This window comes from Embiotoca jacksoni, unplaced genomic scaffold (assembly GCF_022577435.1).
Source record: "Embiotoca jacksoni isolate LCO1_2020_lvr unplaced genomic scaffold, fEmbJac1.0.p SCAF_12, whole genome shotgun sequence".
NCBI classification, from domain to species: Eukaryota; Metazoa; Chordata; class Actinopteri; family Embiotocidae; genus Embiotoca; species Embiotoca jacksoni.
In genome coordinates, this window is record NW_027185252.1 from 8,512,500 (window position 1) to 8,532,590 (window position 20,091).

The following is a 20,091-nucleotide window of genomic DNA, read 5'->3' on the forward strand; positions in this document are numbered from 1 at the left end:
GCCGAGAGTATGAGCTCGTCCGAGGGGAAACAATATATACTGCAGATTTCCTGGCTTCCAGGAGATATGTAGTTTATTACTTTTACCAAGGTCATGTTCTCGCTGTTTGTTTTTGTCTGTGCATGAAAGCTTAAGAGTCTACATCCATGCTAGCAGCTCTTTGAGGCTGTATATAGCACAGTGGTGCTTAAATGCTAATGCAAGAATGCTAACAGTGACACCAAGACAGCAAGTAAAGCTTTCACCATCATAGCTTAGCTTGTTAGCCTGCTGATATTTGCCAATTCAGAATTACAACAAAGTACTAAAGCTGAGGTTCATAAGAATGTCATTTGTTTTGCAGCTCCTTGGTCATTAAGCAAAGTGCTGGACAAATAAAAATGATGAGCTACTGAATAATCAGTTAAAGAAGCATCAATAGTATTGATCTTGAGGGGAACATGTAGGTTTGTGCCCGTGTTAGGGAAATATATTTGAATCTCACTAAAATTCAAGAATGTCAACCTCCTGGTGGCAATAGAGGTCAAAGAATTTTACTTTGGGCAGGAAGAATATCTGCCCTAAATTTGATGGCTGTCCATCTAACAGGTGTTGAGACATTACAGCCTAGACTTGTGGACTTACCGACAGACTAATATGGCGATCCTCACAGCCGCTTGCAAACAAATCGACTAAACTCCAGTATTTATCTGTATCTTGCCACGACCCAAATATTGCTCTATATAATTCTATAGATAGCCTTACATTTTACAGGGGTAATCCTTTAAAGAGTGATTGGCGTGAACTCCAGACGAAGATGAACCAGCTTCTCTGAATATTGAGCTCCTGCTGAGCTCGGCCCTGAAATCATCTTGCTTCCAGCTTGAGCACGGACAGTGGAGATATTGTTGTGTTGGTACATTTTTTTCCATGTGAAGGTAAAGCAGACATACTGCACATCAATCATGCCATGCTTGGGGCCAGACCTGTTTAATCTGCCAGCAGTATCCGTGGGCTTTCAGCCAGCCAGGCGAACATCACCTGCAGGGAAACCCCTGATACCTTCCAGCTTCTCTGTGGAGCTCGGTCAAACTGTAAATCATTATTGCTAGTGAGGACAAGAATTAAACAAGAACTAAAATTCCACTTATTCCACACTACTTATGTAAACTGGGCGGAGCAGTAGAGATACAAACATACCACGTGGTGCCAGGGGTCTTGGGGGAGATGGAGGGACTGATGGTGTAAGCTGGCGCCTCCAAAACAGACAAGCATTCCTCGAGTTTATTTGACAAACTGGAACTCGTATACATCAAACCCTGACTGAGTCCATGCAGAAACTTTCATAACACGACAGGACAAAATGCCTAACACCACACTTGAGGTGGAGGCCAGTCAGCTGCAATAAGAACAAATTTCCAGAAGTGTCTGCAAATAACTTTTTCCTTTCCTACATACTCCATTGAAGGGGCAAAGTTTAAACCACACCAATACAGAGCAATTGAACTGACCTAGGCTGCTAGCTTAGCTTTGGTTAACATCTCTCCAATATAGTGTAAACTGAGGAGGCATCCTGGAGGATCCATTAAGCCATTATAATGAACCAACCTCTCTGAACCACTAACTTTGGCAGGAAATTGCTTTTTCCATTTTCCCAGTTTCTCCCTGCACTACTCTCTCCTCCTGAGCCAGCATCTCCCCCTGGCAAACTCTCATAAAACAGACACATAAAATAGCTGTAGAAGGAGTGAGGACAAAATTTGTAATTTGAAAACAAATTGTAACCGTTTTTGATAATATTAAACTGTTACTTATAACAATTTCGCATAGGTTAGGTCTTTATTTCTATGGATCTGAACAACTCCTGTCTTTTAAGAGTACAATCCCAGAGAAACCGCATGACAACAGAACATCAAGCCCTTTTTGGTCTGTTTATTAACACTGCACCAACATCAAACCCAACAAACCAGCAGTGAGTGTTAACTACTGTACCCACTGAAACAAAGACTAAAACACAAACTGTATCGTCAAGCCAGTGCAACGGAAAATACTTGCTTGGCTTGGGACAGCCGGCTGGAAAAGTGGAGAAAGCTGAGCTCTCTTATAGGTCTGACCTAGATTCACTGCCCCGTCAAAGGCATATATTATCTAATCCAAGGTAAGGAAAAGTCGATAACTGCACTGGGCAGCAGTCACAGCCAATGTCTATGGTACAGTAGCTTTAACAGCAGGACTTCTGTTGAAGGTCTTGGGTGAATGGAGCTGGAGTTTTCCATTTCTGGGTCTGTCACCATTATACTCTCTTAATCTTACACCTCTATGCAAAAAAATCTCACACAAAGCCAATCTGACACACAATGCTGATCAAAATTAGATGGCATTATGACTGAATAGATATTTTCCAGTCAGTGCACCAAAGACTCTGTCGGGGTACATATGCTGGTTTGAATCTGCAAGGCTTGAAAATCCATACTGGCCTTTTATCATAACAAACACAGTAGACACTTTTAGTACCTCTAACTCAGCACATTCACTACGTCGCTCTGTAATACACAGATCAATCTGTCAGTAACCATTAAAGGGTTTGTACTTATCCTGCAAGGGAATGGATGGTAAATCAAATGAGCTCTGAAATCTTCTTAGCACACACCTGGTCTTGTTAGTATTGGCAAAGGGGTACGGAGTGATGTCACGCAGCCAAATGGAGCAGCTTTAGCAGACTTCCATTATAGGAGGTGTTGAGATTTCAGCTAAATGCTAGCTGTGCCTCTGGAAACAGTCTCCACAGCATTAACTTAAGGGAGGGGGTTGTATTTACTTCAGATTTCTGCGAAAGTGTCAGTTTGTAATAAAACTGTCAAATAGCCTTAGGATGTGTTTTAAAAAGCCTGCAGTCTACTGTTTTGCTTTCTCATGAGAAATCCAACCAAACCAGAGACGGATGAATGAGCTGAAGTGAAAGTGGCAAGAAAATATAGCCAGCATCAGAGAAGAGGACGAAACATTGCAATAATAACACGAAACTAGGTTACAGTAATAACACAGAAACCTGGAAATCATAAATCTGCATTGAGATGTGCTGAGTTTCACACAGATCAAGCGCCATGACTTTGCACAGTGGTCAGCTGAAGCACACAAGTGAAGGGGCCCCTATTTAAAAGCACAGGACCATGCAGTTCAAATTCATGGAGGAAAGCACTCATATAAGGCCCCTGATAAAAGGAGTTCAAGGTGTTGGAATATCCGCCTCACTGTGGCTCCCCATTGGGCTGAAATCCTACTGGAGCAGGGAGTGAAAACAAATACGTGAACCCGAAGGCAGGACACGTGACACTTCAAAGTAATCCAACTAGATGGACCTCTTTGCTTAAGGCCAGTGTAGCACTCACACCCATCGTGAAACCCAAGTCCAATTGCCTTCCTGGTCCCTGTTTCCTCCTCCATCTCTCTTTCCCCGTCCTTCCTCTGAAGAACACATGAGTCCCATTACTGTTTTACTGTCTCAGCACACCATTAAAGCTCAATGTCAGACCTTGTTACTGAGCCTGTACTTCTCCAGTCACTCTGGTGCTTCATATAATAAAGGGATTCAGGCAGGTGCTCAGATCTTGGTGTAATTCACCAAGACACATGATTTTCTAAAAAAAATAATATTAATTGCAAAAACAGATGTCACTAAGTTATCAGTTTACAGCATTTAAAATGTAACCATTGTTGTATCTTAGTCAAAACATATTTTTTTCTAAAGATATAGTCTTTAACTTACAGTAGATAGGAGTTCCTGGAAGTGTTGCAACACATTTCTTGAATAACACAAAGTTGTGAATTATATCAGCATGCTACTGCCTCATTAAACATTCAATATTGTCAAAGTGAATCACACATACACTAAAACATGATGTTGGCCCTGTCTGCTAGCTCTTTCCAGAGGTTAAACAGCTGACTAAGGACTCTGTGCAGCTGGCATTTGTAAATCCGGCATGTCTTGCTGGCTTTCCATTAAAGTGAGGTGGAATAATTAATGCGAGTCTGGAAGACATTCCTCTTGCTGGAGGCAACATTCTGGCCCCCAGCCTAAACCAACAGTGGGAAAAAACAGGGCTGACTGCAGGCCAAAGCGAGCCTCCAGATGGGGCTGACTAACAGCTAGCAAAGTTTGGACAAAGGAGGTGCATGGGTTGAGTTAGGGAAAAGGGCAGAATGTTTGAGCAACTATAGACATAATGTGCATGCTGCCATTTCCTGGTCATCGTGTCTTTGTTGTGCATTTGTTTTGATTACTCACCACTCTCACTCTTTTCAATGACGTCGACCACTTCGCCTGCTTGGAGACGGATTTCTGCGGGCTCTTGTTTCTCGTAGTTGGCCACCACCACATACTGTTCCAGGAGCATGGGGTCCGAAGCATCCAGACCTGGAGTTGATGGAAAAAAACATGCTGTCAGCCAGCTGCCAGCCATAGGTCCACGAGAACGACTGTTGGGCACCCGCTGTGCCATAGGCCACTTTGTCTGTAGAGCTCAGCCAATCACAATATTCACAGGGTTCAGTGCATCTTCCCCAGAGTCTAGCCATAGAGCTGCATCCCCCTCCAGCCCAACATCAAGGGCAATGGAGATGATGCACGTAAAGGAAAAGAACCTCCTTCCAAAAATTGAAGGTTTAAGCAGTCAAATGCAGAAAATCCATTCTGTTTTACTGAAGAGACTTCATCCTTATTGTCCAACACAGCTGAGTCCAGGTCAGTCGATGCAGGTAGACACATTAACAGAGTTTAAAGAGGAGCAGCAATGAGAAAGCATTAGGAGATGTAGAAGTGACAGAAAAGTGAGCTAAAGCCAGCTGAGGACAGGACAGTGGAGTGAGAGAAAGAAATGGTTTCCCTTGGAAAATAAAGCATCTGCTAAAAAGCCTCCTTCTCCTCAGTTGGGGCTGGAGCTGGTGGAAGAGTAGGGGGTTGTGTACGCCAATCATAAGAGTCAGCACTAGGGGCCTTAAATAGAACCAGATGAAGGGGCTGGAGCTGTGCTCAGAGGGATGGCCCTCTGTCTCCATGAAACACTAGAGCTCTGACTACAGCGTGCAGCACAGCCAATTGAAATCTTCCTTTCCCTACTTCACAGAGTTAACCATATAAACTCCAGCTGTGACTTAGTTTGTCACTTGGTTTGTTCCCGCTTACCTACCTGGGTCAATATCCATCACTTCGCCAGATTTTGGTTTACAAACCAACGACAGGAATGCCCTCTTTAGACAGAAACAGATGTTTTGATTTGTGACGGCCTTTCAAGAACGTATAGCGACATCCACTGCATTTTTTTTCCCTCCACAAGAGTAAAGCAACATTAACTGAGCCCGGCTGAGGGCTTAATCATGAAAAATCCTTAAAACAAGCATAGCTGAACGAACTAAAGCAGATCTAACAAGTGGCAGCTGGAATCCAGACACAAACCAGCTGACATTGAGTTCACACATTAACAAGAGCTTCTGCTGACCACTGAGTTCAAAGCTGCAAACAGAAGGAGCTACTGTCTGCACACTTCAGATAATATCTGTTTACTACTGCTGCAGCGGACATGTACTTTTATGGTGTGTTTGAATAACAAGTAAATATCTATCAATCACAACCTCTTCTTATGGTCACACTAGTCCAAATGCTGCTTTTACTAACAGTCTTCAGTTTACTGTTGGGTTAGGTTAAATTTGTGAGCCTTTGATTCTCATAGCAAATATTACCAGCAAAATAAGACACAAAAAGAAACTAAGCAAGTCCAAACAGTGTCTGGAAATAGATGTTTATGCGACATATTTTGTCTAACCACAAAGTTCGGTGCAGAAACAATGGAAAGAACATCATTTAAATATTTCCTTTTAGTTTTTCAGTTTATAATATGACAGCAATTACAATATTTACAGCAAACAATGATATTTCTTTTGACACCATAATACAGAAACGTGTGGTTGGGTGGTTTGTTTTAACTTGCAGATCACTTAACCCTCAACAAGGACATAATGTGACATAATCATTGTTTATGTTACTGTTGCACGATTTTTATTTCTGAAAAAAAAGTATATTTAACTGTGTTACATTTATTAAAAGTATGTGACTATTATGTCAATTCTCTACTTTTGTGATGTATGAAAAGGCAACTCTTAGATGCAGAGATGGTAAATGTAACCTGTGTGAAAGATATAATTGGAATAAAGTTCCCAGTTCACCTATGGTCTCGGTCTGTATAGGTTTTCAGATTTATTAGTATGCAGTGCCGTTATAAAGTGAATTTTAAATGAATGACTCTTTACTTTTTCATGACCAGTAATTTCCCCACAACAAACAGCAGCCCTGTGGATTTGTCCTGCAGTTTTACCGACTTAATGCTGAATTTGGCCTTGAAATGAAAAAAGGACCATTTGGGAACCCAAATATCTTGAAACTTGGGACAATGTTTTACAGAAAAGGAAAAGAAAAAAGGAAAACACACACTTGTCAACAACACAATTTCAAGAGTGATGGGTTTAAGACTCAGCAGATCATGATCTCATAAAACTATAATCTGCGTCAAATGATGTAAATGTAGCTATACAAAACACACAATTAACTACTGCGGTGAAAGAACAGTAAATGTGAGTCCCGAGGTGAGTGAGTAAAGACTTTGTCAGCAAAGTCAACAGGCCTGAAAAACAAAAGCTAATATTTCAGCCTCGTTCAGGAAATGAAATGTTTTGCAACAGCAGGAAGACAGAGCCTGAACAAGGAGAACATGTGTGAGAAAAATGAGCTGAAACAGACTTGAAACAGATAGGTCTAATTTCAAATTAACTACGTGCAAAGAGAGCTGGTTATAAATGAGCTACATAAAAAAAACTGTGGACAAATCACAGTTTCAACTAAATGTAGCACTTCCGTAAAGTTTCAGCACTTCAATCAGTTACTCCCCATGAAAAAGGCGACTTCACATGATGTGTAATAAGTGTTAAAGATCCTGACGAGGCACGTCAAAAGTTTATAGCAGATAGAAATTCTGATCTTGTTAAAAACAATTACAGTATGCTATATCTCCAGAGGCAGCTGCAATGTGCATGCAAACTGCTAAGAGGCAAGTAGAGATGCTAAAAACAGCTGAACATCATATTTAAATGTTTGTCTATGGCTAAAAGAATGAAAGGATCGTCCAGCTTCTGCCACTCTAGATAATAGCTGCATGAATTATTGCAATGCCATGCCAACCTCAACACTGACAATTCAATTGTATGAAAGCAAGATCCAGTTTCATATATTAAATAAACACATTTGGATTTACTATATTGACTGGTGGTATTAATAAAATGGTACTCCAGTTCATATGTTTGGGTTGTGGGGCACCTCTGATGATATATATAAAGTACATGTGAGCTTGCATGTGTGGTTTTGAATGTATATGAACAAAGAAGACCGAAAACATTTATGGGCTTTGAAAAGTATTTACTTCTTGGCTTCCATCGGATCGTGCCATTAACCACTCTCTGTGTTTATCTCTCCTCACTCAGATTTATACATGTGCTTCCTGCTCCCACCCTTGCACTCCCAGACGTCCAAACTCCATCCAGCCCCCACCCCTACCTCCACTCAGCCGTCGTCAGCTCCATCCAAAGATGATGACAGTTGGGAACTTTGCAATAATTCATCACAGAGAGGAGGAAACTAGAGAGTCTAGTCTGCCCATTTATACCAAGGATATTTTCTTTGTACACGACTTGTCAGGATCAGGCTTTTTGGTTGCTAGCGTAGTTGGCCCTGGCCTTTCTGTTTTAGTGCCACATTTGGGAAACCTGGGGTAACTTTATGAGAACAGAACTGGGTTGAGAGGAGTAAAATTTGGCAAAGTGCAATGCCTTTGTTTGGCTCATCAACAGCAGATGTGCAGCTGGATTAGAAAGGGACGCAGAACTGCTGTTCAATGTAGTACAGATGTACTCATGTCATTGAATCAGTATGTGGCCCCGAGGGAGAAGGGGCAGACCACAAATAAATAGGAGAGAAACAATCCCCAGAATCATCTTGCAGTCAAACACACTTCACACTGCAGTTAAAAACTGCTGAGTATCTTCATTATCGTCACTTCATCTGCTTGTTATTTCAGTATATTAGAGGTCTAGTCAAAAGTGGAAATGCCATTAAAAAAGTAACACTAAATTTGCATTCGATAGATTTTCAAATATCAAGGTCATTAAGTCCACTGTGGGCCAATCAAAGTTCTGTTTACATTTGCTTTTTCTTACCAAAATGTACCTCATTTGTCAAAAGAAAAACATTTGCAAGGCAGAGGTTTGGAAGAATGTTAAATCCAAATTGTTTATAACCACTTTTGCTTCCTAGCTAACTTCTTTCCTGCCTTTGTTGGTGCATCGCTACATTTCTTGAAACATAATCAACCGTCCATTAGTGAAATACATGGAGCCACTGCAGGACTGAGTATTAGTTTAACCTGTATCTTTGTGTAGATACACATGACAGCAACAAAACTGATCCATTTATAAAAGCATTGCTCTATAGCTCTACTAGAGGTAAGAGACTCCACAGTGTCTACCTTTAACTTGAGTAGATACAATAGCACTGGATGCTGCTGATACAGGGGGTTTCCTAAAAGACGGGAATCAGATTCAGACCACTAATTTTATGAGTGGGACTTCAAACCAATCCTCCACTTCATTAGGTTTTCCAGCAGAAACGCTGACGCCCTTACCACTGATAGCTAGCATGTGAAAGAAAAGGAAGGAACATGACATATTCCCCAACTTTCCTGATACTAAATCACAAATCAATAAATAATTTGCAATGGCATTCTCATACAGAGCAGTTTCTGACTTGAAAACAGTGCTTTGGGGCGAGAAGCTTGAGCTCTGCCTCCTGGGTGGGAGTCTGCTGTGACAAATGGTCACTTATCAGAAACAGAGCAGCCTGTATCAGATCTGCTCTGTGCTGCATGGGGCGGAGCTTGGACAGAGGCAGAGTTCAGCAGTAACTTGGGAATGAAAAAAAAAACATCTCTATACTGATGTCAACGCTGTATACATGAAATGAACAGCAACTTTTATAACTTTAAAATATGCAACATTTGATTCAAACTTTGGTTTTAACCCACAATATGAATCTTTCAGGTACTATTAGACATCATTGTACATGAGTCTGGAAAGGGGGGCTCTGTATAAAGGCCCAGTATTCAATAGCTGTTCATTGAGAAAGAAGCTGCTGAAACAGCGCACGGTTGTTAAAGCAATTAGGAAGAGCTCATTTGCCCAAATGATTTCCGATGCCAGTTTAAAATCGCGCCCATCTGCAAACACAAACAAACACACGGACCTCCTGACCCACCCACCATTTGACTTGTTAACAGATTACTCTTTTCCGCCCGACATGCACAAAACCCACAGAGACACAAACCTCATGCACATATGTACACCCTGTAGGCCCTCAGAGACCTGCATCTCAAATAAAGACAGCAAGTCTGCGCACATAAACACACTCCCTCGGCCTGTGCGCAACACTGACATGGTTTCCACTTGCCACGTAAACCTCCTCTCCTCTCCAGCTGCTTTTCACATGCACTACACCCCCGAGCGCACCATTTCTTTTTCTCTCCTACTTAATTTCTAATGTCCTCTGCTTATCTAACTTTCTTTTTGAATGCAGATTATTCATTATGCTTGAAAGATGATCTAAAGCTCCTGAACCTCAGTATCCTGAATCACAAGCAGCAGTTGATCCTGTTTCCTTTAGGGTTTGCTTTTGACAGCATGTCTCTTCATCAATCGCAGTCATCTGACAGTGATTTATAGCAACGGGTAGAGTATCAGCTGGAAATCCTGGCAACTTTATTATATGCTAGACAGGAGATAGTATGTCCTTCTTTGAACCCTGTGTAGATAGGAGCCTGGATACGATGTACAGTTAGTCATGACTTCGACCTGATAAGACTCACAACAATAAATAAGATATGCGTTTGAATCTTACTGAAAACGTATGCTAGATGAAATCGCTAGTTTGTTTAACCCAATTCCATTTCAATACACTAATTTTCAATATTCTTCGCCATTTCGAATCAGCCTACAAAAAAAAGACACATCACCAAACATCAAAATGATGACAATATGGTAATTTCGACAAAGATAACAAAACCAAAAGAGAGCGATCATCTGTGAGTTTGTGTACACCTAAGAAGTTGCTCGGATTTCTTCTGCTTGCCAGGTAAACCGGGAATTACTCATCAAACCTCTAACCGCTTACAGTTTTGTGGTGAAGGGCTACATTCTCCTGTTGAGGGCAGGGGCTCAGTAAACTCTTATGGGAGACCTGCACCATGTAATTATGGAAACCTTAAGCTGCAGCTACAGCACAAATTCACCACACACTTACTGCACTTTATCTGCTGTCCTGCTTTAAGGGCAAATATTAATCTTTAACCACTAATGCCCAGCATGGGGACTATGGTGAAGGTTACAAGATCAAGTATTGAGAGCTTGTACAGTATGTGCACCATGTAAAGTGTGTTATTATTAGTTTCATTGATCCGACTGAAGGATTTAAAGTAAGAATAAGGCTAGAACTGTGTGTGCAAACGACCGGCACTATACAGTATGACGAACTTTCCAGGCAGCCGATACGAATGTAAGTGGAAGCCAAACTAATATCTTGCACAGACTGGATGTAGGCTACACACACACACACACACACACACACACACACACACACACACACACACACACACACACAGCTGAAATAAGACAATTTTTCCATTTCACTATGTAGCTGGAATTCCCTGTTACATAAAGCCTCAATACCATGGAACACGTAATGAAATTAGGTTGGGGTCTTATTTCGTTTGGTGGCAACTCCTTTCCTCAGAGTGGATCACCCACAGAAAATTAACTTACAGGTCATTTACTGAGACTTCCATGGCCCGGCGATGTCATACATTACTGTGGCAGACTGCAGGAAGGATGGCCACAGCAACTTTATATCTGATTGCAGGACTAACGTGTAATTTAGTAATGCATGTGGGTATTCTGAGACTGTGTGCACAAATACACAACAACTGCACAGCTGTTCACTAAACCCCACTCATACTTTTCCTGCTGCCTCCTACGCTCATATCCCCATGCTCAGCTGAGTCAGTCTTTCTGTCTTCATGCACGCGCACGCGCACACACACACACACACACACACACACACACACACACACACACACACACACACACACACATTCATCCAACAGTGGCAGAGCATATTCAAACAGGTGGTCTCTCCTACACTGTTTTCTTAACCATTACATGATAATACAGAAGTGTTCGGGCAGGGTGGGTGTTTGAAGAACATGTGCTCTTAAAAAAAACGTACAGCACTGATTCTATGTTGCAGTCTGATAACAAAGTCTGACTCTTGATTTACAGTTTAAAACAAAAAGATCACAATCAGTGCAGCACAGTCAGAGATATTTTTTATTACAAACTAAGGCGGCAGCTAACAATCACAACAATTGATTAATCGGCAGATTAATTTCTTGATTTTTTTTTTTTTTTGTATAATCCGTCAAAGAAATAAACTGATGTCTTGAAATTGCTTGTTTTGTCCAAGCAACAGTCCTAAATCCAAATATGAGACAATGAGAAGCAGCAACTTCTCATTTCTGAAGCTAAAACTAGAGAATATTTATAATATATGATATTTTTTGCTGAAAAAAATAACTAAATCTACTAATCAATATGTATCAAATAGATGCTGATTAATTTTCTGTTGGCAAATGAATTGCTTAATCATCTAATTATTGTGGCTTGATTATAAACATTCTTCTTCCTTATCAAAACTTGGGTCCTGAGTTACCTGCAATGCAACCTAACCATTGGAGGAGCCATAAACTGCAGTACCATCAAGGGCCACTAGTGTTTGGCTCCAAAAAGGTTCTGGCTCCATATTCAACTTCTCTCATTAAATACAAAGTCAATAAACTTGTTTTTGGTGTGACATTATGGTGTCATTTAGTCACTCCCTCTTATTAGTTTTCTAATGGTCCATCTGAAAGTAATCCTGTCATTAATTAGACATAAAGCCTCGAAAAGCAGCAGGTTTGGGGATTGATAAGTCTGTTGATTGACAGGCATGTGGTGCAGTCAGGTTTCCACTATAAGTCGACGGGCGCAGTATCTTCGGGTTTCCAATCAGATCAAGTCAGACCCATCGCTCATTCTTCAACAGTTCATCCAAATATGGTCACTTCTGGTTTTAAAATAGCAAGATGGCGATGGCTGAAACTTGGCTGAACTTGAGGATTAAGAATGGCCATTCACAAACCAAAGGGTGATGTCACAGTAGGTCGCCGATTGGTACGTTCAGGTATTTATTAATTTTTTTCAAACTTTTAGTCTTCAGTCCCAACTAATGCTGACATCCTTTTCAAATCCTCCTCAAGATTTGTAAATAGGCTTTCATGTGTGAAATTGGTGGACTTCTCCTTTAAAATTCAAGTCGTTTTGTGCAAATGTTTTACAACCATTCAAAATCATTACAACTTGTACATTAACAGACCTTAAAATCAAAATATAAATGAAGTGAGCAGTAAATACAATAAAGACACAACACAAAAGGATGGAGCACATAGGTACTTATTGAGGTAAAAAGACTTTCTTACCTGATTTACGTTTCCCAGAGCTTCCACACTCTCTGCAAAGGAAACAACACCAGAGCAGCATGGTCAGAATGAGTGTGAGTGCATGAGAGGTTAGAGTATTAATTTAACTCTGTCAATCCAGTAACTGGTTACAGCTGAATCTCCGCCTGGGACCATCCGACTGCAGTTGGCACACAAGTACCAGCCAAACCCTCGTCGAGAATGCATGCAGAACTTGACCCACGACCAGAGGGAGGGAGACAGGGTGGGATACATACGGGTGAGTCCCACAGTAAGTATATCAAGGACAGTAACAAAGCAAACCATCAGCTCTTTTACCCAATATACCACCATGTGTTATACGTATCCGTCAGCAGACAGGGATAGGGACGGGGAGATGCAGCTGCCTCTGTTTAACAGAACAGCGTTTATTTACTTGACAACAGTATCATATCTCCCTGTTAAGTCCCATTCATGTTTGTGTGAAAGCGTCTTACTGTTCCAAAGCGGCGACTGTATTGAAACACTGAAAGGAAGCGAGTTTGTGTCAATGAACCTGCTCTGTGCTTTGACGCTCATCACAGTCAAAGAGCTGCAAACTCACCATTCAATGCTCACATTTGCTGTACACGTCTGTGTGCTGCTCAAAGGGCGTGTTTACGTTTATTTCTTACAAATAGACAAAGTTAAAAGACAGTGTTGTGTGGTTTGGCTAAATGTTATTTAGTATAGTGGCTTGGAGAAATAAAAGCACAGAAAAAAATTGAAACAGAATTGAGCTGCGGTGCGAGACTACGATGGAAATGTTTCGAGGGCGGCACGAAAAGTGATGGACATAGCTGGGACATGCTTGTTGTTGCCATGGTGACTAGTTAAGTTACCAAAGTTCGTTGGTAAAAAAAAATATCTAAGTCTTCTGTCTGTTTGTCTTTACACTCCACATGCACGATTTATAAATCATTGCAAATTTGAATTTGATGGTGTTTTCTGTAAGTGCTGCACCTCTGCTGCCAAATTGGTTAAGATGTTTTCTTGATGTGCTTGTGATTTGTCTTTTGGCACATGTTTTCTCAAGCTGCAGTGCGCTGGGCTCTCAGGGCCGCCATAATTTAGGCAGGGACAGATAATTTGCCTAAGTGTAAACCGTCAGTGTTGCTCTATTCCCCCGCATAAAAATATACAGCAATTGTTTTACACTGACAAAAATTTGTCATTTAGAAATAAACAATGAAAACAAGATGAATGCATTTTAATTCATTCATTAAAAGCATTGTCAGCTCAATTGGAGTGCTCATGCTTCATTTGCCATAATGCAGGTGCATGAGTGATGATACTTCAGACCATTTTAGGAGGCGCGGGGCCGACTGCATGTCCTCATTTAGTTAAATGAGCTGCAGAGAGAGAGCACTGAGGAGAAGCTGAGGTTTGACACAGATGGGAACAGACACCTGGCTCTCCAGAGAGGCCAGCAGGAGGACTTGAGCCATGGCCAGTTATGGATATGAGCACATGTTTGGATAAACCTTGTCCAACATTTGCCAGGTTACAGTCTGTTCATCAACTTTCTGTGTTTCCTTGATTTCAGTTAAGAAGAAAACTTTTCATGATTATTCTGCAATTTCTGAGCTACATGATTTTATCCTGCAGCACAAAGAAGCCGTTTCACATTTGGTTTTGCTTTTAGAGGACAATAACAAAGATATAAAGTCGCATTAAAACTACAAAATCGGGGTAAATCAGTGTCTGGCAAGCGCAATAAAAATATTACTTTAGTTCAAGCAAAGCAAAGACTGTTTTAGTGAAACTTTTTTTTTTTTTTTTTTTTTTTTTTTTTTTTTAACCAATAACTGTTCTTTTGTTACTTTAGATAAAGTCATTTTTGGCACAAGGCCTCTCTGTTTCCAGATGCCTGAGCAAATAAGAGACATTATGGGACATTTCTAATCACACACGTAATAGTTTACCACTTAATAGCTTCATTAAAAGCATAAATGGTACACTTACTTAATTTTGAAATAAAGCAACGAAGGGTACGCTATTAAATTGAAAAGTGACAGAGTAAGAACATTATTTAATATTGGATTTTCAGGCAATAACCATACTATGGAAAAACAGTTGCAACCCAGCTGCAAAATTAATTTCATGACTTCCTGTATGATATGATGGACAGAAAACACAATAAGGTTAAACATAAGTCAACATAAACAGGGTTGTAGAATGTTAAAAAAGAATAAGCTAAAAGAGTCTAAAGTCTAAACTGAGGATACACAAACACTGGAGGCAACTTTAACATCACATATGATGGTGACAGTTCTTGTCGACATGGAAACGCAAGCAAGGTATGAGGAGGAAGCTTTTCTTTAGGTCATGCCCCATACTTTTGAAATGTATTACACTATTTTTATGTGTAATGGTTTGAGATACTGTTCACTATTTACGCTGAATGAGAATAATTGTAATGTATGGTAAATATTTCCAAATACATGACGCATTCTCTGTTTATTTTGCTCAAATCTGGCAGGGTGGAGATGAAACTGAGGGAAGCACAGGAGAAATGATGGGGATGAAGTAGATGCTTGACCTGCCCTGCTTGCTCATGACCATTAGCACAGAGGTGGAGGAATATTCCTCCCCGGAGGAGACTGAGCACACAGCGTTGGCTCTGTGCACTTTCCTCCTATCACCAGTAAAATCTAATAAATGAGGGGAAGGTAAGGGGAGAGAAAATATGTCCAAACACTATTAAATGTTTAAGACTGTGCGGCCGTGTGTTTAGGGCAAAATTTGAACCTTTAGTTAACAATAGAGAGTCGGAGAAGCTGGGCGGTGAGTCTGTACAATTCATCCAGTTTCTGTTTCATCATGTAGACGCCTCATGACAGGAGATGCACATACAGTACAAATGCACGAGGGCTGAACACACCATTAATAATCCAGACCCGTGAGAATCCATCCTAAACTTGAGCTGAGAGTAGCCATCTGCTTGCACATAACTGCAGCTCACTCTTTGTAGGTGGGCCTATTAGAAGAGGAATGTGTGAGATATTAGAACTTCTCTCACATATTTCAGCTGAGCCAGAGGACCGAGGTATCTGCCCTGCTTCATGTATACATTACACAGACACTCCTGCATGACCTCAGATTAACCTCTGCAGGAGTAAACTCCAGCTCCGGGGTCAGTGGGTCGACGTCTTTGAACAGCAAATCATCACGATAGCTGGGATTTGAACACAAAAAAGGGTGCAGGGGGAGTTTTTGTGTGTCTGTCCTGACGAAAGGTAACGCTGCTGCTTACTCACAACCTCACATAAGTGCAGTAAAGTCATGCATTCTGGACCAGATCTCCAGCAAAGCTTGGCCGTGACTACACGCTGATGTCAGGGTTAAAGAATGCTAGTTTTACCACATATCAACCACTAATAACTTCACTTGTGGTGAAACACACTGATGTCAAATTAAATTTTAGGCTGTAAAGAAAAGACTTTTCAACAAATACAATGTGTCTCATATAATTAAAAACGCATTATTGTGGAGCTATATTTGTTGTCTTGTGTTTTTTAGGGACAAAAATCAGGTTAAATAAGATTAAATCTTAAGGTTGATACTTGAGTTTTGATTAGGGTTATCATCAGGGTTTGGCCTGTAATGATTATAACTCTGTTTACAGTAAATCTCCAGGAAAATAATTCTAGTCAGAACAATGTCTTCAAAAATCACAAAATTATGTGTGTGTGTATCCGTGTACAGGCATGTGCAAGGAGTCCACAGTAGCTGTACCATCCTGTGTGTACAGTGTTTTGACAACAGGTTTTGCACCAACAGAATATATCAGTATGTTTAAATAGAAACTACAAAAGAGAGGCTGAAGTTTTATCCAAATGGACTGATTTCATTCTGAAGATGATGCATCTAGCAGTGATTACATGTTTTGCTCCTTCAGTCAGATGGAGTTTTGACCTGTAAAGTCAGACCTCATGGAGGTTAGTCTTTTTCCTGCAAGCTGGTTACGTTTGTTTTATCTTTAGCTGCAGAGTCCTTGGTGTCAACAACATCATGTTCATGTTTCAAATTATTGTTTGCTGATTTGTAATTCAAATTTTTCTTGGATACAATCGAAATTCTCGAGTGGGCCGGACATATTGCATGAGTCATGTACAGACAATCTGCCACAAAGCAAAAAACCTCTCATTTGACCGGAACCATAACGCCTTAATCTGAATGAATGTGGAGTTTAAATATGATACAGACATGATTCAAATCTATGTTGAACATGCAAGACAAACTTAATGCAAAATTCTTATTCTGGGCAACAGATCTTCATCATCGTGGCTTGCCAACTTACTGAGAGGCTTTCAGATTTTATAATTTGTAATGACATATTTTGGCACAGCAATTTAAAAAGTTCAGGAGTGTAACATCACTTACTGCAGGCTATAATATTATCCCATCCAATATCACTGACTTTCCTGCCTCATATTATTCATGGACCACTTTGCTTTAGAAAGACCTTTTTTAGCATCTAACTTCCCTTTAAATATTCTGTCTTCATTTCTTTATCAATACTTTCAAATTGTTTTGGTTGTTTTAACTCCACATTTCTGACAGCAGGACTTGAAGCTTCACATTGAGAAATTTTCTCAGTAATGCTACCGTGAATGAAACTTGACAACAAACAGAAGAGAACACGTAGCCTGTCCTCTGTGCATCGAACTCTTAATGCATTAATTTTTTGTGTGCTGAGTCAGGATACTCCCCGTCAGGTCCCGTAAGATCAGACTCCAAAGTCTAAATGTAGCCGTAAAGCTCAAGTCTGCAGTCAAGAGTAACGCACAACGAAACCAAAGTAATGAGAAATTTAAATGCATCGAGGGTCTGCAAGAGCCCCATCAACATGTCAACAATAATCCATACCTGGGTCTGAAAAGTCAAATGATATTTTAAGTGGAGCTGAGGGATATATCGATGTGTTTACTGGAATTGTCTGCATACTGTTGCTGGATAGTTAGGATGGATCAAAAGCAGAGGACACATTTCCCTTCGGGGACTGATAAAGTGTAACTTACTTACAGTGTTAAAAATATACTACAAAGCAAAGTCACATTGCAGATACGGCAGCAAAAGATGCTTTTCATTAAACAGGCAAAGACACAGGCTGGCATTGATGGCGCGAATCATCTCAGCAAAAAAAACCTTAAAGCTAACTGATGTCGAAATTATGAGCGAAATCATCATGCTGCAAACAAAACAAACATCCAGTTTTGACTCTGCATAATTTTCAAACTAACACTGCAGCGCAGAAAGAATGATTGATGACTAAAACTTCATGTTTTAATTTAATATCTAGCCACTGGCATTTAGTACTATGAAGGAAATCTAAACTTCAAAATATTCTCTGCCCAAACTCAATCACAAACTAATTTGGACCCCAGGATGTGAGATGATTTGTAAGAATATAAAAAACAAAACATGTTCCTACTATGCATGTATATAAAGTCTGTTTTTCGGAATTTGACTCAAAGTTCCACTGAAAGTTCCCTTTTCTTGTGGAATATCAGCATGGTCCTCTGAAACTAATTTAAAAGGAGACAACACTATTTGAATGAACTGTTAACTGCTGTGCAAAAACATGTGTGACTGGAAGTACGCATCACTTTGGTTTAACAGATATCAAGCTAGAAAGATTTCAAACTCACTACAACAATGGCCTTTACATCATTTAGGCATTGCAGATTAGTGTCAAACTACTTCAAACAATTAATTATCTGTTAAATAGTGGATGTTACTATAGTTCATTAGAAGAGATTAGATTTTTCATCTTCTAGCTACAAGGATAAAGATTGAACAGTTTCATACATTCTTGTAAAATTCATAAAGCAACAGTCTACTGCATCTAACCAATGTCAATCTATTATTCAATATACATTAAAAAAAAAAAAAAAAAAGGAGCAAAACATGGTTTTCACAAATATTCGCATATTATTTTTGTAATTCTGTCTAGTTAGGATAAACAAACACACACAAACAAAACTGCTGCTTTGTATCAAGAGTGATGTGATGCTTTCTTTGGTTCACCCAAAACCTCCTGCATTTTCAAGCCTATTGCGTGGCTCCCTCTTGTGATGGAGCAGCACTGCATCCATTTTTATTGTATTTTTTAAAATCTGTGCAGTGTCTTCTGCTGACCATTAGATGGCAGTAGCACTTGAGCGCTTAAACAATAACAACAGTGTGTCTGCTGAGGTTATTGGTGAAATGTGTTTGAACCATGTTTCATGTGAGAGAAAAATGTATCTATAATAGACACATATGTGGTTGACTGGATACAAGTTTAAATATTTTCTACAACTTGCTCACATTAAGTTGCAGTGAGAGTGAAAGGATGTTTTTAAAACCTGCACAAACTCACAAGAGCAGGAAAAACTGTTACTGGTTTCTAATAAGTTATTGGAGAATTAGTCAAATAATATTAACAGTTCCCACAGTTTTAAACAGTTAACATATAAATGTGTCTCTACTGTTCCTGTAATAGCACCACAAGGACACCTTTTCTGTAATCTTGAGCCTGTGTGAAATAAAAGAGTAACATCCAAGAGGCCTTATTTAAATGGCTCAGATCTCCCAGTGGTGAGGAGAGCACTTGGGCGGCATGGCTTTTTGACCTCAACATCTCAATTTAAGATGCACTAGACTGACTGAGAGAGGAGATCTCACTTTGAAGTGGGATTAACATGTATGGGGGTTGGGAGGGTGGGGGGGGGGGGGTGAGAGGTGGTGGCCCTAGTGGTAATGGACAGACCACTCAGGCAGTTACTCCACACAGTTTTATCGTTCAGTGTGTACAAACAAGATTCAGGGTTTGAGGAGTTTAAATTCATCTCTTAAATACATTTTAATAATAAATAAATCAAAATTAAAGAAGAGATTTAAAACAAAAAGCCAGCTAGAAACTACTCCCACTCTGACTTTGAACTGAGTTTGACAAATGATGGCCGAGAGCCTTATCTGCCCTGAGACTTGAACTCAGCCGCAGGCTCATGACACCACTGATCCTCCCCCATTTGTTCTGGCATCAGGTGTCACCTCCCAGAAATCATTATTAATAAAACACAGTGCCTCTCAACCAGGGTCAATCCATCATCTTAGACAGTGCAAAGCCTCTGGATCACGATGGGTCGGCACCAGTAAAAGGCATCTGTCCCAGCTGCTGAATCACACAAACACTTGTACAGTACTGTCCCGCTGTAGTCAGTGTTTACAACCCACCAGAGGGCAATCTAACAGTTCATATAACAGGGAGGATGCTAATGCTCAATGCATAGTTGTAGTTACTCACTCTGTAGGAGGGTTAAGGTCCTCCGCCTTGGTCTCAAAGAACTTAAGGACCTCGTCGCTTTGGGAAATGTGGGAGGGAAGCTTCATCAGAGCCTGTGGGACAGAAGGGAGGGAGAAAGCTTCTGTTTGCAACAAAAAC

General features: G+C 40.3%; 1 protein-coding gene across 2 annotated transcripts in view; it reads right to left on the reverse strand.

The window, feature by feature from the left end:
* The window catches only part of LOC138195286 (SH3 and PX domain-containing protein 2A-like), a 49,740-nt gene that overhangs the window by 16,361 nt on the left and 13,288 nt on the right, over positions 1-20,091 (reverse strand). For both annotated transcript variants that reach the window (XM_069144571.1, XM_069144570.1), the window contains exons 5-7: positions 19,954-20,045; positions 12,642-12,673; positions 4,265-4,393 (exon numbers count right to left, since the gene is read on the reverse strand). In XM_069144571.1, coding sequence (XP_069000672.1) covers positions 4,265-4,393; positions 12,642-12,673; positions 19,954-20,045 — 253 coding nt within the window. The remainder of the gene's footprint in view (positions 1-4,264; positions 4,394-12,641; positions 12,674-19,953; positions 20,046-20,091) is intronic.